Raw genomic sequence first — 16,271 nt, 5'->3', positions numbered from 1 at the left:
TTTTCCCTGAAGTGTAACAGTTTTAAATTTTCAGTATCCTATCAAATTGTCAGATCGGTATTAAATATATTTCTGGAGGATTAGGTCTTACATTATCATTTTAATCCTAAATAAGTAATTGTTTACGAAAATCATCAGGCTAGTTCATCAGAACTCTGAAAGCTCATCACCTGTAATATGGATAATTTGGAAACTAGTTTGATTTCAGGTATACTATTTCACTTTATAATACAATTAAAAGTAAACTATTAATATTAATATTTTTTTAAATTATTCAGAAATCGTGAGATGGGGTCTCGTGTGATTAGGTTTCAGAAAAACATTTTCTTTATCGTGCCAACGTTTCGATCTTTATTGAGATCATCTTCAGGGCTCAAAGTATTTGTCTTCTGTGTATATATCTTCCCAGGCACTCTCAACACGACACGCAAGAATGGCATAATTACACAGAAGACAAACACTTTGAGTGAGTAGAAATACTTTGATTGAATATATAAAAAATATATATATTTTGCATTGTATAAATTCACTTTTCCACATCCTAAATGTACTTGTTAAATGTAAACAGTGTTTGTAAATCCCAGGCCCTGAAGATGATCTCAATAAAGATCGAAACGTTGGCACGATAAAGAAAATGTTTTTCTGAAACCTACATCACACCATACCGCATCTCTCGATTTCTGAATAATTATCGATTAACGGTCACTAATCACCACACATTTTTAAAATTTCGAATTCATGAACTTGGTACTTAGATTAATTACCATGCATATGTTAGTCAGGTATAAAGACAATAACATTTCAATTTATTGATAATTAATTTAAAAATTAAATTATTCTCTGGGTGAATATAATCATCATGTCTGTGATAATGTGACTTTGTGAATCAACAAGTATAGAAGATTAAGCGCATACAGATTGCGAGTCTGTGTGCATGTGCAAATGTGTATGAAATGTTTGAATTAATTAGATGAAATTTATTTAGAAATTGAGGAATCTTTTTACGATGTAAAGGATGAAAATAATCTGGCAAGTCCTGACATATTAATTGAACGGTTAATTCCATTTAAGAATGACACTTCAGAGTTCAGGTAATGTTCAATTACATTTTTTATCAGATAAAATATTTATTTAATTATTTATAATCCATTCATTTTTAAGGGAGGTAAAAAAGTTGATTATGGATTCCATTGATCCGTTGGGAAAAAATGAAAAAATGTCAAAGGAAGATTTTTGCAAGCAATTATCAGAATTCATATACTCATCAAATGGCATGGTTAGTAATTTATAAATATATTTCAAGCAATCATTGTCATTATTAAAAAATTGTTCTTAAATTCTATAAATTAAGTAATAAAGTTGTCATACAGAAGGGCTTAACATCCAACCAACCTTTGGGTGTCGCAGATGAGGGGACAAACTACTTTACTGTACTTGTTGCAAATTAAGTTCAATTAAAAAGTCATGGGTGTAAGTTAATTGCTAATAATTTATTACAAAGGAAGATCAAGAAAATGACTTTTGTAATCAACTCTTTATTCTAAATCAAACACTACTCAATTACAAGAATGATAGGTTCAGGTGACATCACGGTTCCTGACAGGCTATGCCGGGATTTGAACTGAGAACGGTGTGGCAAATATGATTCGGACACCTTAATCACTCAGCCACCTTGGTCATCTTTTTTACATGGCAATTTAATACTTAATTTAAAGTAAAACATAATTATAATATTAATGTAATTAGATGTTTATTTTTGCATTTTATTTTATTTTATTTATGTTGTTTTGTTTTTTAAATTTGTACATACATTTCACAATGCAGAAGTGTATGCAAGTGTATTATAGCACCTGCAGTGTCATTCTTTGGCTCCATATAGGGAGTGAGGGGATGCCACCCGATATGAGAATTGTGCTCGAGCATGGCAGCGAGTTGCGGCTCACACTCCAGACTTCACTTTTCTGATCTGATCCACAGATGCTAAACATACAATAAAGAATATGGTAAGGGAACAGTGGCAGTGGACTGGGTCAATCGAGAAGGTCTTGCTTGTCAGGAGCATGATTGGTAGGTTGACCCCACAGAATCTGTGGAAGAAGAAGAAGGGTCATCCTCACCCGATTAATGACGCACACATTTCATTTTGGGCTGAAGTCCATGTATATGTCCAGCATGGCTCCACATAGGGAGCAAAATGAGATGCTGTCTGATATAAGAAGTGTGTTCAAACCTGGCAGTGACCCTTAGGGCCCCCTATTCTCTATTTCCTATTTCTGAAGGAAACTGGGTGTTTGTACATAATAAAAAAGGGGGGAATAAATAAAACTAGTTAAATAGTTTTTTGAATAATGATTAAATCTTTTTGCTGTTTACTACACAATTCTACCACTTGGACTGCAGTTGTTGAACTTATACTGAATGTATACAATATAACAATATGTATGAATGGAATTTTGTTTTTTAACATCATTAATGAGTCCTCTTCTGAGTCAATATACATAGTAATACAAGTGACTAAACTTGTTAATTTTGGGGAAGTGGGTATCCTGGAGTACAAGAAAGAAAGCTTGCCAGTACTGATCAAAATTACAGTAAAACTCTCCAAAATTGTTCACTTTTGTTATATTTAACCTCAATATTAAACAGTACTTCATTTTCATAGGTGTCGAAGTATGGATCGGAAAAATAAGATTTGAAAAACTTTACTTTTTGGGTTGATCAGTCCGTACCAGCTCGCAGGTAGTTTCAACTTTCCTCCCCATTCATTTTATATTGCAATGGAAACAAAAAGAAAAGAAGAAGACAAAAAAATGTTTGTTTTATTTTTAAGTAAAGGGGGGCCGCGGTAGCCGAGTGGTTAAGGCGCTAGACTCTCGGCTAGTAGAGCCCGCGGTCGTGGGTTCGATCCCCACCATCGCCTCTGGACTTTTCTGAAGCCTAAGGGGACCGGTGGCCGCAATTGAAAGAAATTGACACGGCACTCATCAATGGAAGGGGTGGGATTGGATCTCAGCGACCCTGAATTTGGTCCCAACCCCCTTCAAAAATGAGTTTCTTTGATGGAAGAACACCGGCACAACGGGGTCTCAAGTTCACATTTGTGTTATGAGCCCCCCCCCCAAAAAAAAAAAAATGGAGCCAGGGATAAAGTACAATAAGCTGTACAGCTCAGCTGCAGTGCTCAGGAGGTAACTCCTCCAGTCCCTGGTATCCATTCCAAAAATATATATATGTCCAAATAATAATAGGGTAAAGGTCCTCTTTTGCAGAAACTATTACTTTAACTTCCTCAGTATTAATGATAGGTCGATTTTGTGATTCATCAAATTTTACAAAACAAGCAGTAATTACTTTGCGCTCATCAGGATCCCATAATCAATAACTATAAGCTGTTTACACCTTTCTAATAATTTTCTGTCTTGATCCTCCTTGGGTATATGTGCAAAAGCCCGACTTCCAAATACTCTCATTTTTTCTAGGTTGACTGGCCCATTGAACCAAACTTCACCTGGTATCTTCCCATTTGCTTTTATAATAAGTCTGTTAATTGTATATAGTGACGTTCGTACGGCTTCTCCCGATAATTCCTTATTTAAATCTGAGTGAATTGTAATGCATCTGGTCATATGTGATACCATGCCATGTTCCTTACAGTACTGAATAAATGAGTTTGAGACATATTCTCCTCCCTTATCACAACGAAAATATGATTTTTTTTAAAATGAAAACGTGCGGAGACTTCTGCATGATATTCCCTAAATTTATCATATACTTCTTATTTTCTTTTTAGTAGGTAAACATATGTAGAATGTGAATAATGATCTATAAAAGTTGCATAATATTTGTAGTTATCATAAGTTAAGGGTTAAACGGACCTGCTACATCTGAACTCACAACTTCCAGAATTCGCCTACATCAAATCTGAAATATCCATTTTTCACGGCGAAATTGACTTTATAAATAAATGTTAAAATTGGATTTTGATGCTTTTCTCTGTTTCAGGCTCATACGGTTACACATCAACTAGTCACCAGTATCACAGGAAATGATGGTATGTTATTTATTAAATAATAATAATAACAGTTAGTATTATTAATAACATCAATAGTTATTTAAAATATATGATGCAATAAAAGGCATATTTCAATTTCGTATTAATTTCGTTCTGTTAACAGAAAAACAAAATGTGTCAAGCATTCCTTACAATTCTTTGTCATCTTTGGAAAATAAATCTAACTTGTGGAGAGTGTAAGAAATTTTAATTATTATATTCATAGAGTACTGAAAACTTTTATAATTAGCTCGACATAACAATCGTGTTGAATTTAATATTGAATTTGAATTTAATAATCCAAAAAGGAATCTTAAACAGATTTTATTAGGAGTTAAAATACATTGTAAACATTACGATTGGAAGTAAGAATATTTTGGCTAATTGTTGGAAAAGTGTATTGTGTAAGAGTGGGCCATCGGAAGTGCCCTCGAATCCTTGGAGCCGACCTAGTCTTTCACGAAAACACCAGACACAGCTAGACAAAGCTGGCAAAATAATAACACCTGGGTGTTGACTGAGAAATATGAGTCATTCCTGGGCAATCGCCATGATAATATTTACTGTTGTGCTGACAAGTGGCCTTATTGCTCAACCCCTAGGATTATCTAATGCCTGGATTCACCTGGAAAAGCTCTACAAACTGGGGAAGAAAAACGGGCAATCGGGTCACAAAGAAGCCTAACAGTATTTGTTAAGCTTGACGGGTTCCCCACCTCCAACCCAACTGATTGGCTTAAATACAATCCCAAAAGAACTAGGAAACAGTCAAGAAGCTGGTGTAGAGAGGAGGCAGTCAGAGTAATCCATCGGAGTAGAGTTGCCATGATCGGGCTGTCGCAGGCAGTAGGAGTCAACCAGGAGATAGGGATAGAGATTTATTAGAAAGCTTTGGTGTATTTATTTAATTTATAAGTAGGGATCGAAATAGTTTAACAATTAAGTTGTGTAAATTATGAGTAGGAATAGGGACAATAAAGAACTAAGTTAGTATGTTTATTTAGATTATAAACAGGGATCAAGAATTGTTAGTTACAAGCGCGATAGAGTTTCATTGAATTGATTTGTGTATTAGTTTATAAGTAAGAATTAGGGGGTTCATGCATAGTCAGGGATGGAATGATATGTAGCCTTATTTAAATCATAATTAAATTATAAAGGGACTTGAAGATTGTACCTGAATTATAGTGCTTTTCCTAAACGTCCCTCTACAGAGTTATTGTAAAGTGGTGGGTGCTTACCTGTCAGGCAGAGCAACCTGACTCACCCAATCCAAAGGCTTGATGGGCCTAAAGTAGAGGAGCTCAGAGCACCCACAGCTCATGCTCGCTCGAGCCCTTCATCACAAGTGTGTTTGTGTTATCCAATTGATATAGTGAATTTAAAAAATTAATACATTTTGTGTGTTGTAGTTTGTTGTAAATTGACAATTGACAGTTGCTATTGAGAAGATTGCATGTTAACAAACATTATACCATTTGTGATCCTTCTGACCTTTCTATTTCTCGAAGTATATTTAGGACAGATAGATTTTGGAATTTCATTATCATTTATTTGTAGATATTATTGTTGTCTCTCAAAATATTTGCTACATGTCAATTAAAGTTGTAATATTTTCTTTTTTTCTTTTACTAACAGTTAGTAAGAAAAGTTTGCATACAGTTTCAGTACATATTGAATGTGATGTTTAAATTAATGATTAAAAAAAAGTGTTCGGAAAATAATTTTTATATAATGTTAAACAATAAATTTTTATCTAATTTGCATGCAAAAGCTTTTTTCTAATTGTTCTTAAAACCAAAGTAATAACATAACACTTATAATTAATGAAAACATGTAACAAAAAATCCTTTTTAAAAAGGATTGAACACCGCCCTCACCCCATCATTCATCATTTCTGTAACAAAAAAGTTGTATACAATACAAAACTTGCAACAAAATTAATTAATATGTGAAGGGACACCCTTACATTTAAGCTTCATGAAGTCGATTTTTCAGCAAAAATACTAATTTTTTGGTTAAGTCAGAACCAATATTTTCTCATTCTTCTTTGACAGCTTCAGTCAGGTGATGTTTATTTTATATGCCACGACTTCTCTTCATTTCTTCCCAGAGAGTAGGATTAAGATCCGAGTGATTGTGGCGGTGTTTTCAGTTGGCAGGTAGCGTTTGTACAATAACTACTCGTTTTCTTAGCACTATGTTTCAGATATATTATTATCTTGTTGGGAAACAAAATTCACAAGAAGTCCAAATTTCTGTGGCACTGGGCTTAATTTTTTTCTAAAAATGTCATGTCTCATATTGGTCCACAATCCTCTCAATAATTTTTAATTTACGAACCCCAGATGATGCCTCACCTCTGACCTCCATACCATTTCCCTTTCTCTCATGCTTCACCTTCACACACAATTTTTTTATTAATTTCATAAATTTACTTTTTTTTTTTTTTTTCGATAACTGGGGATGAAAAATTGGTCCTTGACAGCAATACTCAGAGAGGAAAATCCTGGGGAAAATCGGATCACATCCCAAGGTGGTTTTGTCCATTTGGTGAGATTTGAAGGCTTATGAGCTTCCTCTGCCCAAATCAAATCATTAATTGTACTTTATATGGCTCACAATTGGAGTGATTAAAGTCAGCAATTGACCAAAAATTAAAAAGAGAATTAAAGGGGTATTATTTTCCACCCAGATAACACTGGTCCCCCATGTCTTTTGCAGACGTGCCAAAAATAGTTGGAACTTGACTGGGACCCTACGTACCAAATTGGTTTGACATTGCCCCTTCAGATTTTACTTTTCCAGGCTTAATGAGGTAAACTTTTTAATTCACTTAAGTCCATTAAATTTACCATTAAAAACCCTACAGCCTTATTTTACAACCCAATGTGATTTTTTCTTAATTTCCCCTAATTTAATTTAAATTAATATTTTACCACAGTCCCTGATCTTCCTGGACTGCCTATTCTCAATGGCTAAATGACATGCCTGTCCAACATATTTTGCCATGTTTGCACTCTTCACTGGTTTCTTTGTCTACATTCCTTTCTTCTCTTCGCATTTTAAAAACTTGTAACAGTAATGAATATGGTGAAATGCCAAAACAAAGACAAACCAGCATGAATAGGTAACCTGGATTATCAAAGCTGATCAGACTACAATCTTTCATACTTTACCATGTTTCAAATTTTAATTTACTCTTCAATGGGCTTCAGGCTTGGGGATTGTTTAACAAGAAGTGAATCATATGTCACTGAATATGAATCACAAATTCAGCAACTTGAAAGGCAGTGTAAAATTTCTGAAAAGAAAAATTGTGAATTATCTGAGAGATTGAAACAGTAAGTAATAATTAAATTTAAAAAAACATTGTTTGTTATTATTCATTAGATGCAATTTGAATATGTTTTTATTCTTAAGTTCTCTAGAAGAAGTTCAAGAACATTATCAACAAAATTTTCAACTAAATGAAGCACTGAAAAATCTAAAGGAAAAATTCAATGAAGAAAAAAGGCAGTTTAAATATGAACGTCAACTTCTGTACGAAGAATCGAAGGAACTGGTCAAACAGGCTTGTTAACTTTTTAATTTTTAAATCCTTAACAGCTTTCTGTCATTTTTAATTATGAAAGATTTGATGTCCTTTTTCAGAATGAGGAATTATCTCTTGCTATGGCAAACAAAACCAAACAACTAAATGCCCAGACAAAAATAAATGAAAATTTAGTGGCCCGACTTGATAATTTAGAAACACTGTTTTTGCGATCCCAGGAAGAACACGAATTGTTAGAACAAGCCTTGTTTGTAGAAGATAAGTCTAACGTGGAAATCAAAACACTAAAGGAAAAAGTTAAAGAGCTTAGCTCAGTTATTAATAACATGAAACATGTGCATGATTTACAAATGGTAGCATGGAGTCTATTATCATAATTAAATGTATTAAAAAAAGAAAAAGTTTGTTTAATAAAGAATATTTCAGGGGGGTATGTATGGAGTAAATTTGAAGCAAGAATTGTTGGAAGTATCTTATGTAAGTATATTTTTTAAATGGTTACTATTCACAGATTAAAAAATTTGTATGTACCATTAACTTTACAAAAACTTTAATATGTAACTGTTTGCATTTAAAATTGGTAAATACTTAATAAAACTTAGTGTTATATTTTATTAAAAATTTTTGTTTCCAATTTATTTAACAGGACGATGAAGGAAAATGCCAAATCAAAACAAACAGGTAATGAAAACATTCCTAAACTTAGCATTATTAACAGTTATTTATGAATTTTTGTTGTAGAAGTCATAAGATTGGAAGAAGTTCGGATGGTACATCAACTTCCACCCAGACTGATTTAATGACAGTATTTAATAAAAAGTATAAATTATCAATAATTTTTTTTGAACTTAGTATATTTTTTTAATGGTTACCATAAATTAATAATGAAACCTAGAGTATTACACTTACTCCTTTTCATTGTATGCTGCATAATTAATTTACCAAAGCCTGGTTCATTTCAGGAACTGTGGGATTACTTGCCTTCTAAAATTGTTCGGTTTTATACTCACGTTTGTTGTAGCATCATTGTACTTTTTGAAGCAGTTCATCCCAGCATCGATTTTAAGAGAAATAGGTAATTTTCCTATGGTCAAATTTGTCTACTGTGGAATACCACCAACATGAGCACTTCTAACAAATTTGACAATGTTAAAAACTCTCATCTCATGGTAATGAGATAAAATTTGCTTATAAAAAATTGTACACTTTTATATTAATTTATTTTGTTAAATTTGTTTCATATTTAAATTTAAGTATATCAATATATTACAATAAATATTATTTAATATTTGAAAGGTGTTTACTACTTACTTTTATAATTATAACAAAAACCATGAAATTAATAGCATGACCAATAGATGGCTTGTTTACCTTTAATCTTACTGATTGTCAGTGGCTTCAATGGTTGGACTGTTGACACAGCGACTCATCACTGTAAAGTCCATAGTATATGAAAATTAGGATTTCCTCTTGTTTGAAATGAACACTGTTTATTTTACCAAGTACATCCTTTATTACTCGAAGTCTTCCATCTATACCAGGCTGAAGTTCCACAATCCTTGCAAAATGCCATTTTAAGGGTGGATGGTTGTCAACTTCACCAACACCAATGCTTCTTTCAACAAATGAGGCACCATTTGGATTGGTTCTGCACTGTTCAAGTAATCTCTCAACCCCCGCCAAAATTGTTGCATCAGACTTTGCAGTAGCCTCCAACAATCTACCACAGATGTGTCTGACCATAGGTCGTCAATACTGCCAACGTTCTGACAGTACTTAAACGGATGACTGGTGCGAAGGTCTCGTCAAAATCTATGCCGGGGCGATGATCGTACCCTTTCGCGACTAATCTAGCATTTTTCACATTAGTTTTTCCATCCGGCGAACTTTTATTTCTTAGTATACCATTTGACAGTCGATCACTTGTGGATCTTTGGGTCTGCCACATATAGTACATGTCTTGTTTCGAATCAGGGATGTGTATTCTTTAATTATAGCTTTTTTCAAAGCCAATGATTCAGAGCCACTTATAGAATCTTTGTAATGTATTTCGCAGTTGGTGACTGGTAATGTACGTCGATCGGTTCTTCATTTTCTAATTTTGATTATTAATAATTTTGTAAATATTCACATTATTTTTGTTACTAAGATAATTTTAGTTTTAACATACTAATATTTTCACCATTTACTCCAAATTTGGGTATGTTTTGATTCCTAATTTAAATAACTCTATTCTGTTTGTACATTATACACATTATACTTTATGTGACACATGTTAGTTTAGTAAATAAATTCCTTCATAATAGGCTTGCCTGTTGTGAGGACAAAAAGCAGCACAGTATGCTTCTTGAGAATAACCGCAAAAATCTGAAGTATGATTTCATTCCAACTCAATTCAAACAACCATAACCTTTGCATAAATTGTTTTGCAATTACTACTACCCCAATTAATCCTGCAGAATCAAATATCTTTGCTATTCCTGACAAACGTAGCATTTTATGTCAGGTACCTTGTGTCTTAAATTTATTTGGAAGCAAAGAGAATCTTCTAAGGGAACCAATTCAGATCTAGGGTTATCTTTTGCACTGCTTGTTTCCTCTTTGATGTTTCATGAGCTGAAAATGGTTTATTGCATGAACCGACTAAGTTTTCGGGGAGAGGAGTGTAATTTAAACACCATTTTCTTAACTCAAGCCCTCTGGCTCTAAGTAGTTCTAATATAATTTATATATTTATTTATATTTTAACAATGAATATTGTTTATATGCCTGCTAAAGGGTTCCAGCTACTTAAAAATTGGTTTAACCAAAATTCCGGGTGTTATGACCTCTACTGTTGTAAACCTTCTTAAAAAGAAATAAATAAAATACCCTGGTTTGGAAAGTAACTTTTACTTACCATAAAATTAATTTAACCTTCTTTAACCCTTCTTCTATTCTTTGCATCTACAACGAATGTTCAATATTAAAGTAGTCTGTGCATTCTAGGCTTATTCACTATTTTGTATTTTGTAACTTAATATAAACAAAACTAGGAGAATTTATATAAATTATTGCATTTAGTACAGTTCATTGCAACTTGTCATTATTCTTGAACTAAAAATTTTCATATATACACTCAGTAAAAACGTCTCCAAACACCTTCAGTGAAATAAAAGCAAACCTTTTAAATTAAAAAAATGTAGGCTAAATTGAGTAACAACACAATGTCTTGCAACTATGACTTTCAATAACAAAAGCCATATAATATATAATAATATAAAATACATAATTAAACAACAATTTACATATAGAGTCATACGTTTCAAGCAATATAAGTCACTGAACTCATTATTTTTCATTTTTTTCTTTACTGACACCCCCCCTACTTTTTATTATCGCTGCTCTAAATGTTTTTTCATTGATAGAACTAGTTTTTTTGTCACGTTCAGGGATGTATTAGCCCACTCCTGTAAAATCTCTTCTTTTAGATGGTTTTTGTTTTCTATCTTCTTTTGTTTAGCTGCTTTACAGCAAGTGCTCAATAGAGTTTAAATCAAGCGATTGAGGTCGTGTCCAGAGCTGTCAAGGTGCATTAAATAGGAGCCATTCTTGAGTTTTCTGAGCCCTGTGTTTGGGGTCATCTTGTTGAAAATGGAAAGTCCTTTTAACCCAATTTAATAGCGCTTTCCTTTAAATTCTGTTTTAGAACAATGTAGATATGTTGGTCCATGATTCCGTCGATTATGTGTAAATTGCCAACTCCTCTATAGCTCATGCAGCCCCAAACAAGCACCCCTCAGTCCCCATGGTTAACTGTGAGTGGTGTATTATTTAATTTCAAGTGTTCCCCTGGCTTACACCACACTTTATTTCGTTCATCTGAACATAAGACATTAAATTTGCCCTTGTCAATGAAAATAACAGTCTCCCAAAATACATCAGGCTTACTTAAATACTCTTTAGCAAACTGCAGGCAGTTTTTCCCCTGTTCTTCTTGCTTATATAGGGCTTCTTCCTGGGAATGTGTTCATACATGTCTTTGCCTTGTATTTTAATAGTATTTCATACTGTTTGAAGCGTATTTGTACTGAAATAATATAATCCTGATAGAGGCCTGCAACTGGGGTGGGGGTACTTTTGATGGGTGGTGGTCATTTCTTTGAGAACGGCACGCGTGGTGTCACAAAATGATTTTCTTCCGTTATACAATCAACACTGACTTCCCAAGTGGACCATGGTATTTCCAAATTGAAGGCTAATATAGTACTAACTAAGCAAAACATGCTTGCTACTAAGATAATATTGCAAAGTAAACAAAGAATCAGGCTGTAGATGTAAACTCTGGAAAAAAAACAGTTTGTCTAGGTGTTTGAAAACTTTTTTTGTCTCTTGATTAGCTTATTCAAAATTTTTTAACATTCAAAAGCTTTTAAAATATATATTAAGCTTTACAAATAATGTGTTTTTACCTAATGACTTAAAATAAGAAATTCGGAACTCATATTTTGGGCAAACCAGCAGATGTGCAGAGATTTTATTTTTTAATGAGTGTATTTAAAAGTGAGAAAGAAAATAGGGTAAAAAAATATAGTGGAACTTTAAAATAAAACAAAGTAAGATATAAATAATTAATAATAATATAATATAATAAGTAAGTAGTAAGTAGTATAAGTATAGTAAGTAAGTAGTATAATATACTTATTATATTATTAATAATATAATAAGTAAGATATGTTCTTGACTCAGTTAACCCAGACAAGCATAATTTATTATAGGAAAAGGAATAAAGAAATCAACTTTAATTAAACTTATTTTATTTTAGAGCTTAAACAGCACATGTATTTTATACACATTTAATCTATTATTTACATGTATACTGACTGAACTGTGGTATAATATATATAATATATTAGTGTATATAATATATTATATGTAATAATAATAATTAACATTTAATTAAAATGATTAAAGTTCCTGTTTTTGTCATTATTGTTAATAGTGCTTCTAAAAAAATGAATGTTGTTTATATCTTACATAACATAATTGTTATAATAATCCAAATATAGTTGTTTTATTTTATTTTTTATCAGAGGATCATGCTAAATTATTTTACAGGAACCTCATGGATTTTTTAAAAAATAAATTAAAGATTTTGTATTATTCTTAGAATACAGGAAACTAACAATTTCATAACATTATAACTTCATAAAACAATTTTAATAAATTTAGCCATAATCCTTTGATAAACTAAAGGAAACTTATAACTACATATATCTTCAGTCTCAAAAGCTTAGAAATACATAGTTACTATTCTACAGCATAGCACTAAATTGATACCGCCAACAAGCTGTAAGCGTGTGGTTTTGTTATGTGTATTCACACATAAAAATTGCATGTTGTAAACTTTAAGTAATATTAACAAGCAATATTTTAATATCAATACATTTTTTATTTATATGCATACACAATATATAATTGTTATATCAATCTAATATAATATACATTTGAAATATATATGCTTGCATGTGTTTGTGTATATATATATATACACATATAAACAAACACACACACATGTCTGAAATACCATAGGATAAGGACATTTTAGGGGTTATGGAAAATACTTGCATTGGAAGCCCAAATTAAAATAACATCATTAGACAAGTTTATCAAATCACAAAAATAGTTCATTTTCAGAGTTATTGTTATTAACAGAATACAGTTATAATTTAAAAAAAATGCCACATTACAACCTGGATCACATTAGTAATGATTTGATTATAAGAATATAATCAATGGTTTTAATTTATTGTACTTTAGAATACATACTGTAGCAGGATTCCCACTGTAAAAACTGGAATAAATATATCAAATAAAAAATTATGAGTTTTAAGTCATGAAAGATGATAAATTAATTGAAAATAAAAAATTAAAACTCAGTGGTCCCTTTAATAAAATATAAACAATAAAGCAATAGCGAAAAATATAATATAATCTTACACATAAAAAAAAATGTTATGGTTATTTATATAATATTTACATAATATAATTTATTATAAATTTCTAAAATAAGGCACAGAGGGTATATATTATAATTTGGGTACAATACAATTTACAGCAATCTTATAATGCATCGATGTACCCAATACAATTTATCTATTTATATAAAAATTTGGAATTTTGTGCATAGTTGGTAAAATAGCATAAACTCTAGCAGTGTGTGCATCTTATGTTTGGAAGAAAAACAAAAGAAGCAAAACGGGCAATGAAAGTTAAATATTCAATGTAGATAGATAGGGAAGACATAGATTAAATAGCTCATGATTTCTTGAGTTTTTAATGGTCATAAGGTTTATGTTCCTAAATCTTAATAATTATACCCAGGCAATTGTTACCAAGAAAAGTTCTTACTAAAACACTCGACAATTTTATTGGTCTTCTGTGTTAAAACGTGGGATTATAATAAAGAAATGTATCAATTGGGATTTTATGTAAAAACACATTTTTAATACTATTCTATTACATAACAAGTAACAAATTAGAATTACCTTAACATTTGATTTTTTATTTATGACCAAACATTTACCACACACCACTTTCTTTCACTTATGAAATCGTATATATAAAACATTGTAACATTTATTTATACATACAAAGAATATAAAGTATAAAGGAATAATTAATTTAGGAGTGTAACTTTAAAATCTATTAATTTTTTTAAGTTTGATAAACAAAAATTCCAATCCTGTAAAATAAATCGAAAAACAATATTTTCCAAATGAGTGCTTTAAACAATATTATAATATTAAATGAATTATTAATTATAGTTAATGTTAGAACAAATTGTTGGATCTATAAGAATTGCATGAGTATGGTCATCTTTACGATTCAGTAAATGAAAATTTAAAAAACACGCAGGCCAGATTTATTTTAATTTTTCAGATTAGCTTTAAACAATCTTTTTTATATCAATGGTATTTTTTTACATTTATTCAATTTACTATCCAAAGTTATGAAAATGATTTTATTATTTATTCAAAGCGATTTTGGCTCTTTGAATAATGAATGGTCTTAATGAAACACCAATCTCTAAAATTGATCACTCCATTACAATATACCCTGTGGATGTATAAAATGAAATTATAATCTATAATACACTGATAAAAATGTTTTTTCATTATATTACATATAGCAAATATAAACATATAAATTTAGTAATATATTATGCACTTACATCAGTCAAAAATAAAAATATCACTTTGTGACAGGGCTGTAAATACCTATTTTACAAATACAGTACCCTGTAAACAACTATGTACACAAATGGTAAACATGAGGATACAACACAACTATTATTTTATACACACAGTCACAATGTTATCATTGTCATTTGTAAATAAAATATATTTATTTCCTTTTCTCAAAATAGTATTTGGCAAGTTCACATTAGGCAAATGCATTACACCCCATAAAATGGACACATGACTGAACGCCATTAGTAATGTGTAAAAACACATTATACAGTTCAGTAGTTCTCAGACTTCAGTGCCGTCTTCACCCTCATCTTCGTAGAGAGGAACATTGCTTTTTGGTTTTGGAGGAGGTTTGGGAGCAACTTTTGCTTTGGAAATGGTTTCAATCGGCATGTCAGCAGATCCAACCCTTTTTAAAATGCCGTCACCACTTCTGTTACGCCAATATCTCTTATCGTCGGGTGAGAGTGGGGAAGGCAATGGCCTTAAAATTCCACCTTCTTTCTCTTCATATGGTGAAAAACTGCTTGGAATTGAAGGAGTTTTCCTTCTAGGGTTTGTATCAGTACCGGCTTTGTTAAGAGATAAAATTGAACTACCATCTACTGTCGTTCTCGGTCCTAAATTGTCATAAACAGGTTCAGCTTTTATTGGGGATAATGGATCTTCAAGAAGTGATGGTGTTGGAGCTGAGGACCAACTTGGAATTCTAGGTCTTCTTGGTATGGTGACATACCCTTGGCAAGGCAATATAATAGGTGCAGCTGGAGAAAATGGAGACTGTGATCTTGAATATGGTAACATTCCAAAACCATTGTAAATGGGACTATGTAGAGGTGATTGGTGACCTAAATGCAACGTGTGTCTACTAGCTGGATCAAGAGCAGTCGATGTAGAACTACCTGCTGGGGATGCAGTATGACCTCGTCCTTGAAAAGCGATGAGATCTGGAGGATATGTTTCTGATTCTAATTTATCCCTTAGCCTTTGTGGTGTTGTTTCAATACTCTCACTGGAACGATCTTCATCTCCAAGTATACTATGAGCTGAAAAACATGAAACTGTTAGAACCAATATACTTGATAATTTTGTCATTACCAATCATGTTGGCCTTCGTACCCTCTCTGAGAACCCAGACCAAAATGATCGGTAATGACTTTCTGCAGGTAATATGGAGAAAAATATAATTTAATTGCATGTAGGTGCTTTATGTTTGCTTAATTTATCATGCTGACTGCAGTTGTGATGATGTGATGGCATCCTTCTTATCTCATAGCCCTGGCTATTGCTATTTTATTCTCCAGCTCCACATTTACCTAAGTAGTATTATTGAATATAGTTTAGATTTATTGAACTACTCCAACCAATTGATTTTTTATTCCTGTCTATGCATTTCGGGGTTCAGCTGCTAGCTACCTCATCAGACCTTATT

General features: G+C 31.9%; 2 protein-coding genes across 6 annotated transcripts in view; one reads left to right on the top strand and one right to left on the bottom strand.

Moving 5' to 3' along the window:
* On the top strand, window positions 1–8,838 carry LOC106673048. The gene is made up of 12 exons (XM_014404970.2): window positions 1–208; window positions 986–1,091; window positions 1,162–1,276; window positions 4,003–4,051; window positions 4,176–4,248; window positions 7,270–7,395; window positions 7,475–7,625; window positions 7,706–7,960; window positions 8,034–8,084; window positions 8,254–8,288; window positions 8,349–8,426; window positions 8,570–8,838. Exons 1-12 carry the CDS (start codon window positions 178–180, stop codon window positions 8,730–8,732), a joined length of 1,233 nt encoding a protein of 410 aa, XP_014260456.1. The 5' UTR covers window positions 1–177; the 3' UTR covers window positions 8,733–8,838.
* Window positions 8,839–14,341: 5,503 nt separating this feature from the next.
* Window positions 14,342–16,271, bottom strand: part of LOC106673046 — a 275,216-nt gene continuing 273,286 nt past the window's right edge. For all 5 annotated transcript variants that reach the window (XM_014404963.2, XM_014404966.2, XM_014404964.2 and 2 more), the window contains one exon: window positions 14,342–15,885. In XM_014404963.2, the coding sequence (XP_014260449.1) occupies window positions 15,122–15,885 (764 nt within the window). In that variant the 3' untranslated portion in view covers window positions 14,342–15,121. The remainder of the gene's footprint in view (window positions 15,886–16,271) is intronic.

This window comes from Cimex lectularius, unplaced genomic scaffold (assembly GCF_000648675.2).
Source record: "Cimex lectularius strain Harlan isolate CLEC.00 unplaced genomic scaffold, Clec_2.1 scaffold253, whole genome shotgun sequence".
In the NCBI taxonomy this organism is placed as follows: domain Eukaryota; kingdom Metazoa; phylum Arthropoda; class Insecta; order Hemiptera; family Cimicidae; genus Cimex; species Cimex lectularius.
This window is presented reverse-complemented; position numbering and strand designations above follow the sequence as displayed.

What these genes read in the sequence shown, in the direction of transcription:
- LOC106673048 (XM_014404970.2), top strand. Translation starts at nt 178, where the DNA reads ATGGATAATTTGGAAACTAGTTTGATTTCAG. An exon ending in AATGACACTTCAGAGTTCAG is followed by an intron (nt 1,092 to 1,161) that starts GTAATGTTCAAT and finishes TTCATTTTTAAG; the next exon opens with GGAGGTAAAAAAGTTGATTA. An exon ending in AAATCTAACTTGTGGAGAGT is followed by an intron (nt 4,249 to 7,269) that starts GTAAGAAATTTT and finishes AATGGGCTTCAG; the next exon opens with GCTTGGGGATTGTTTAACAA.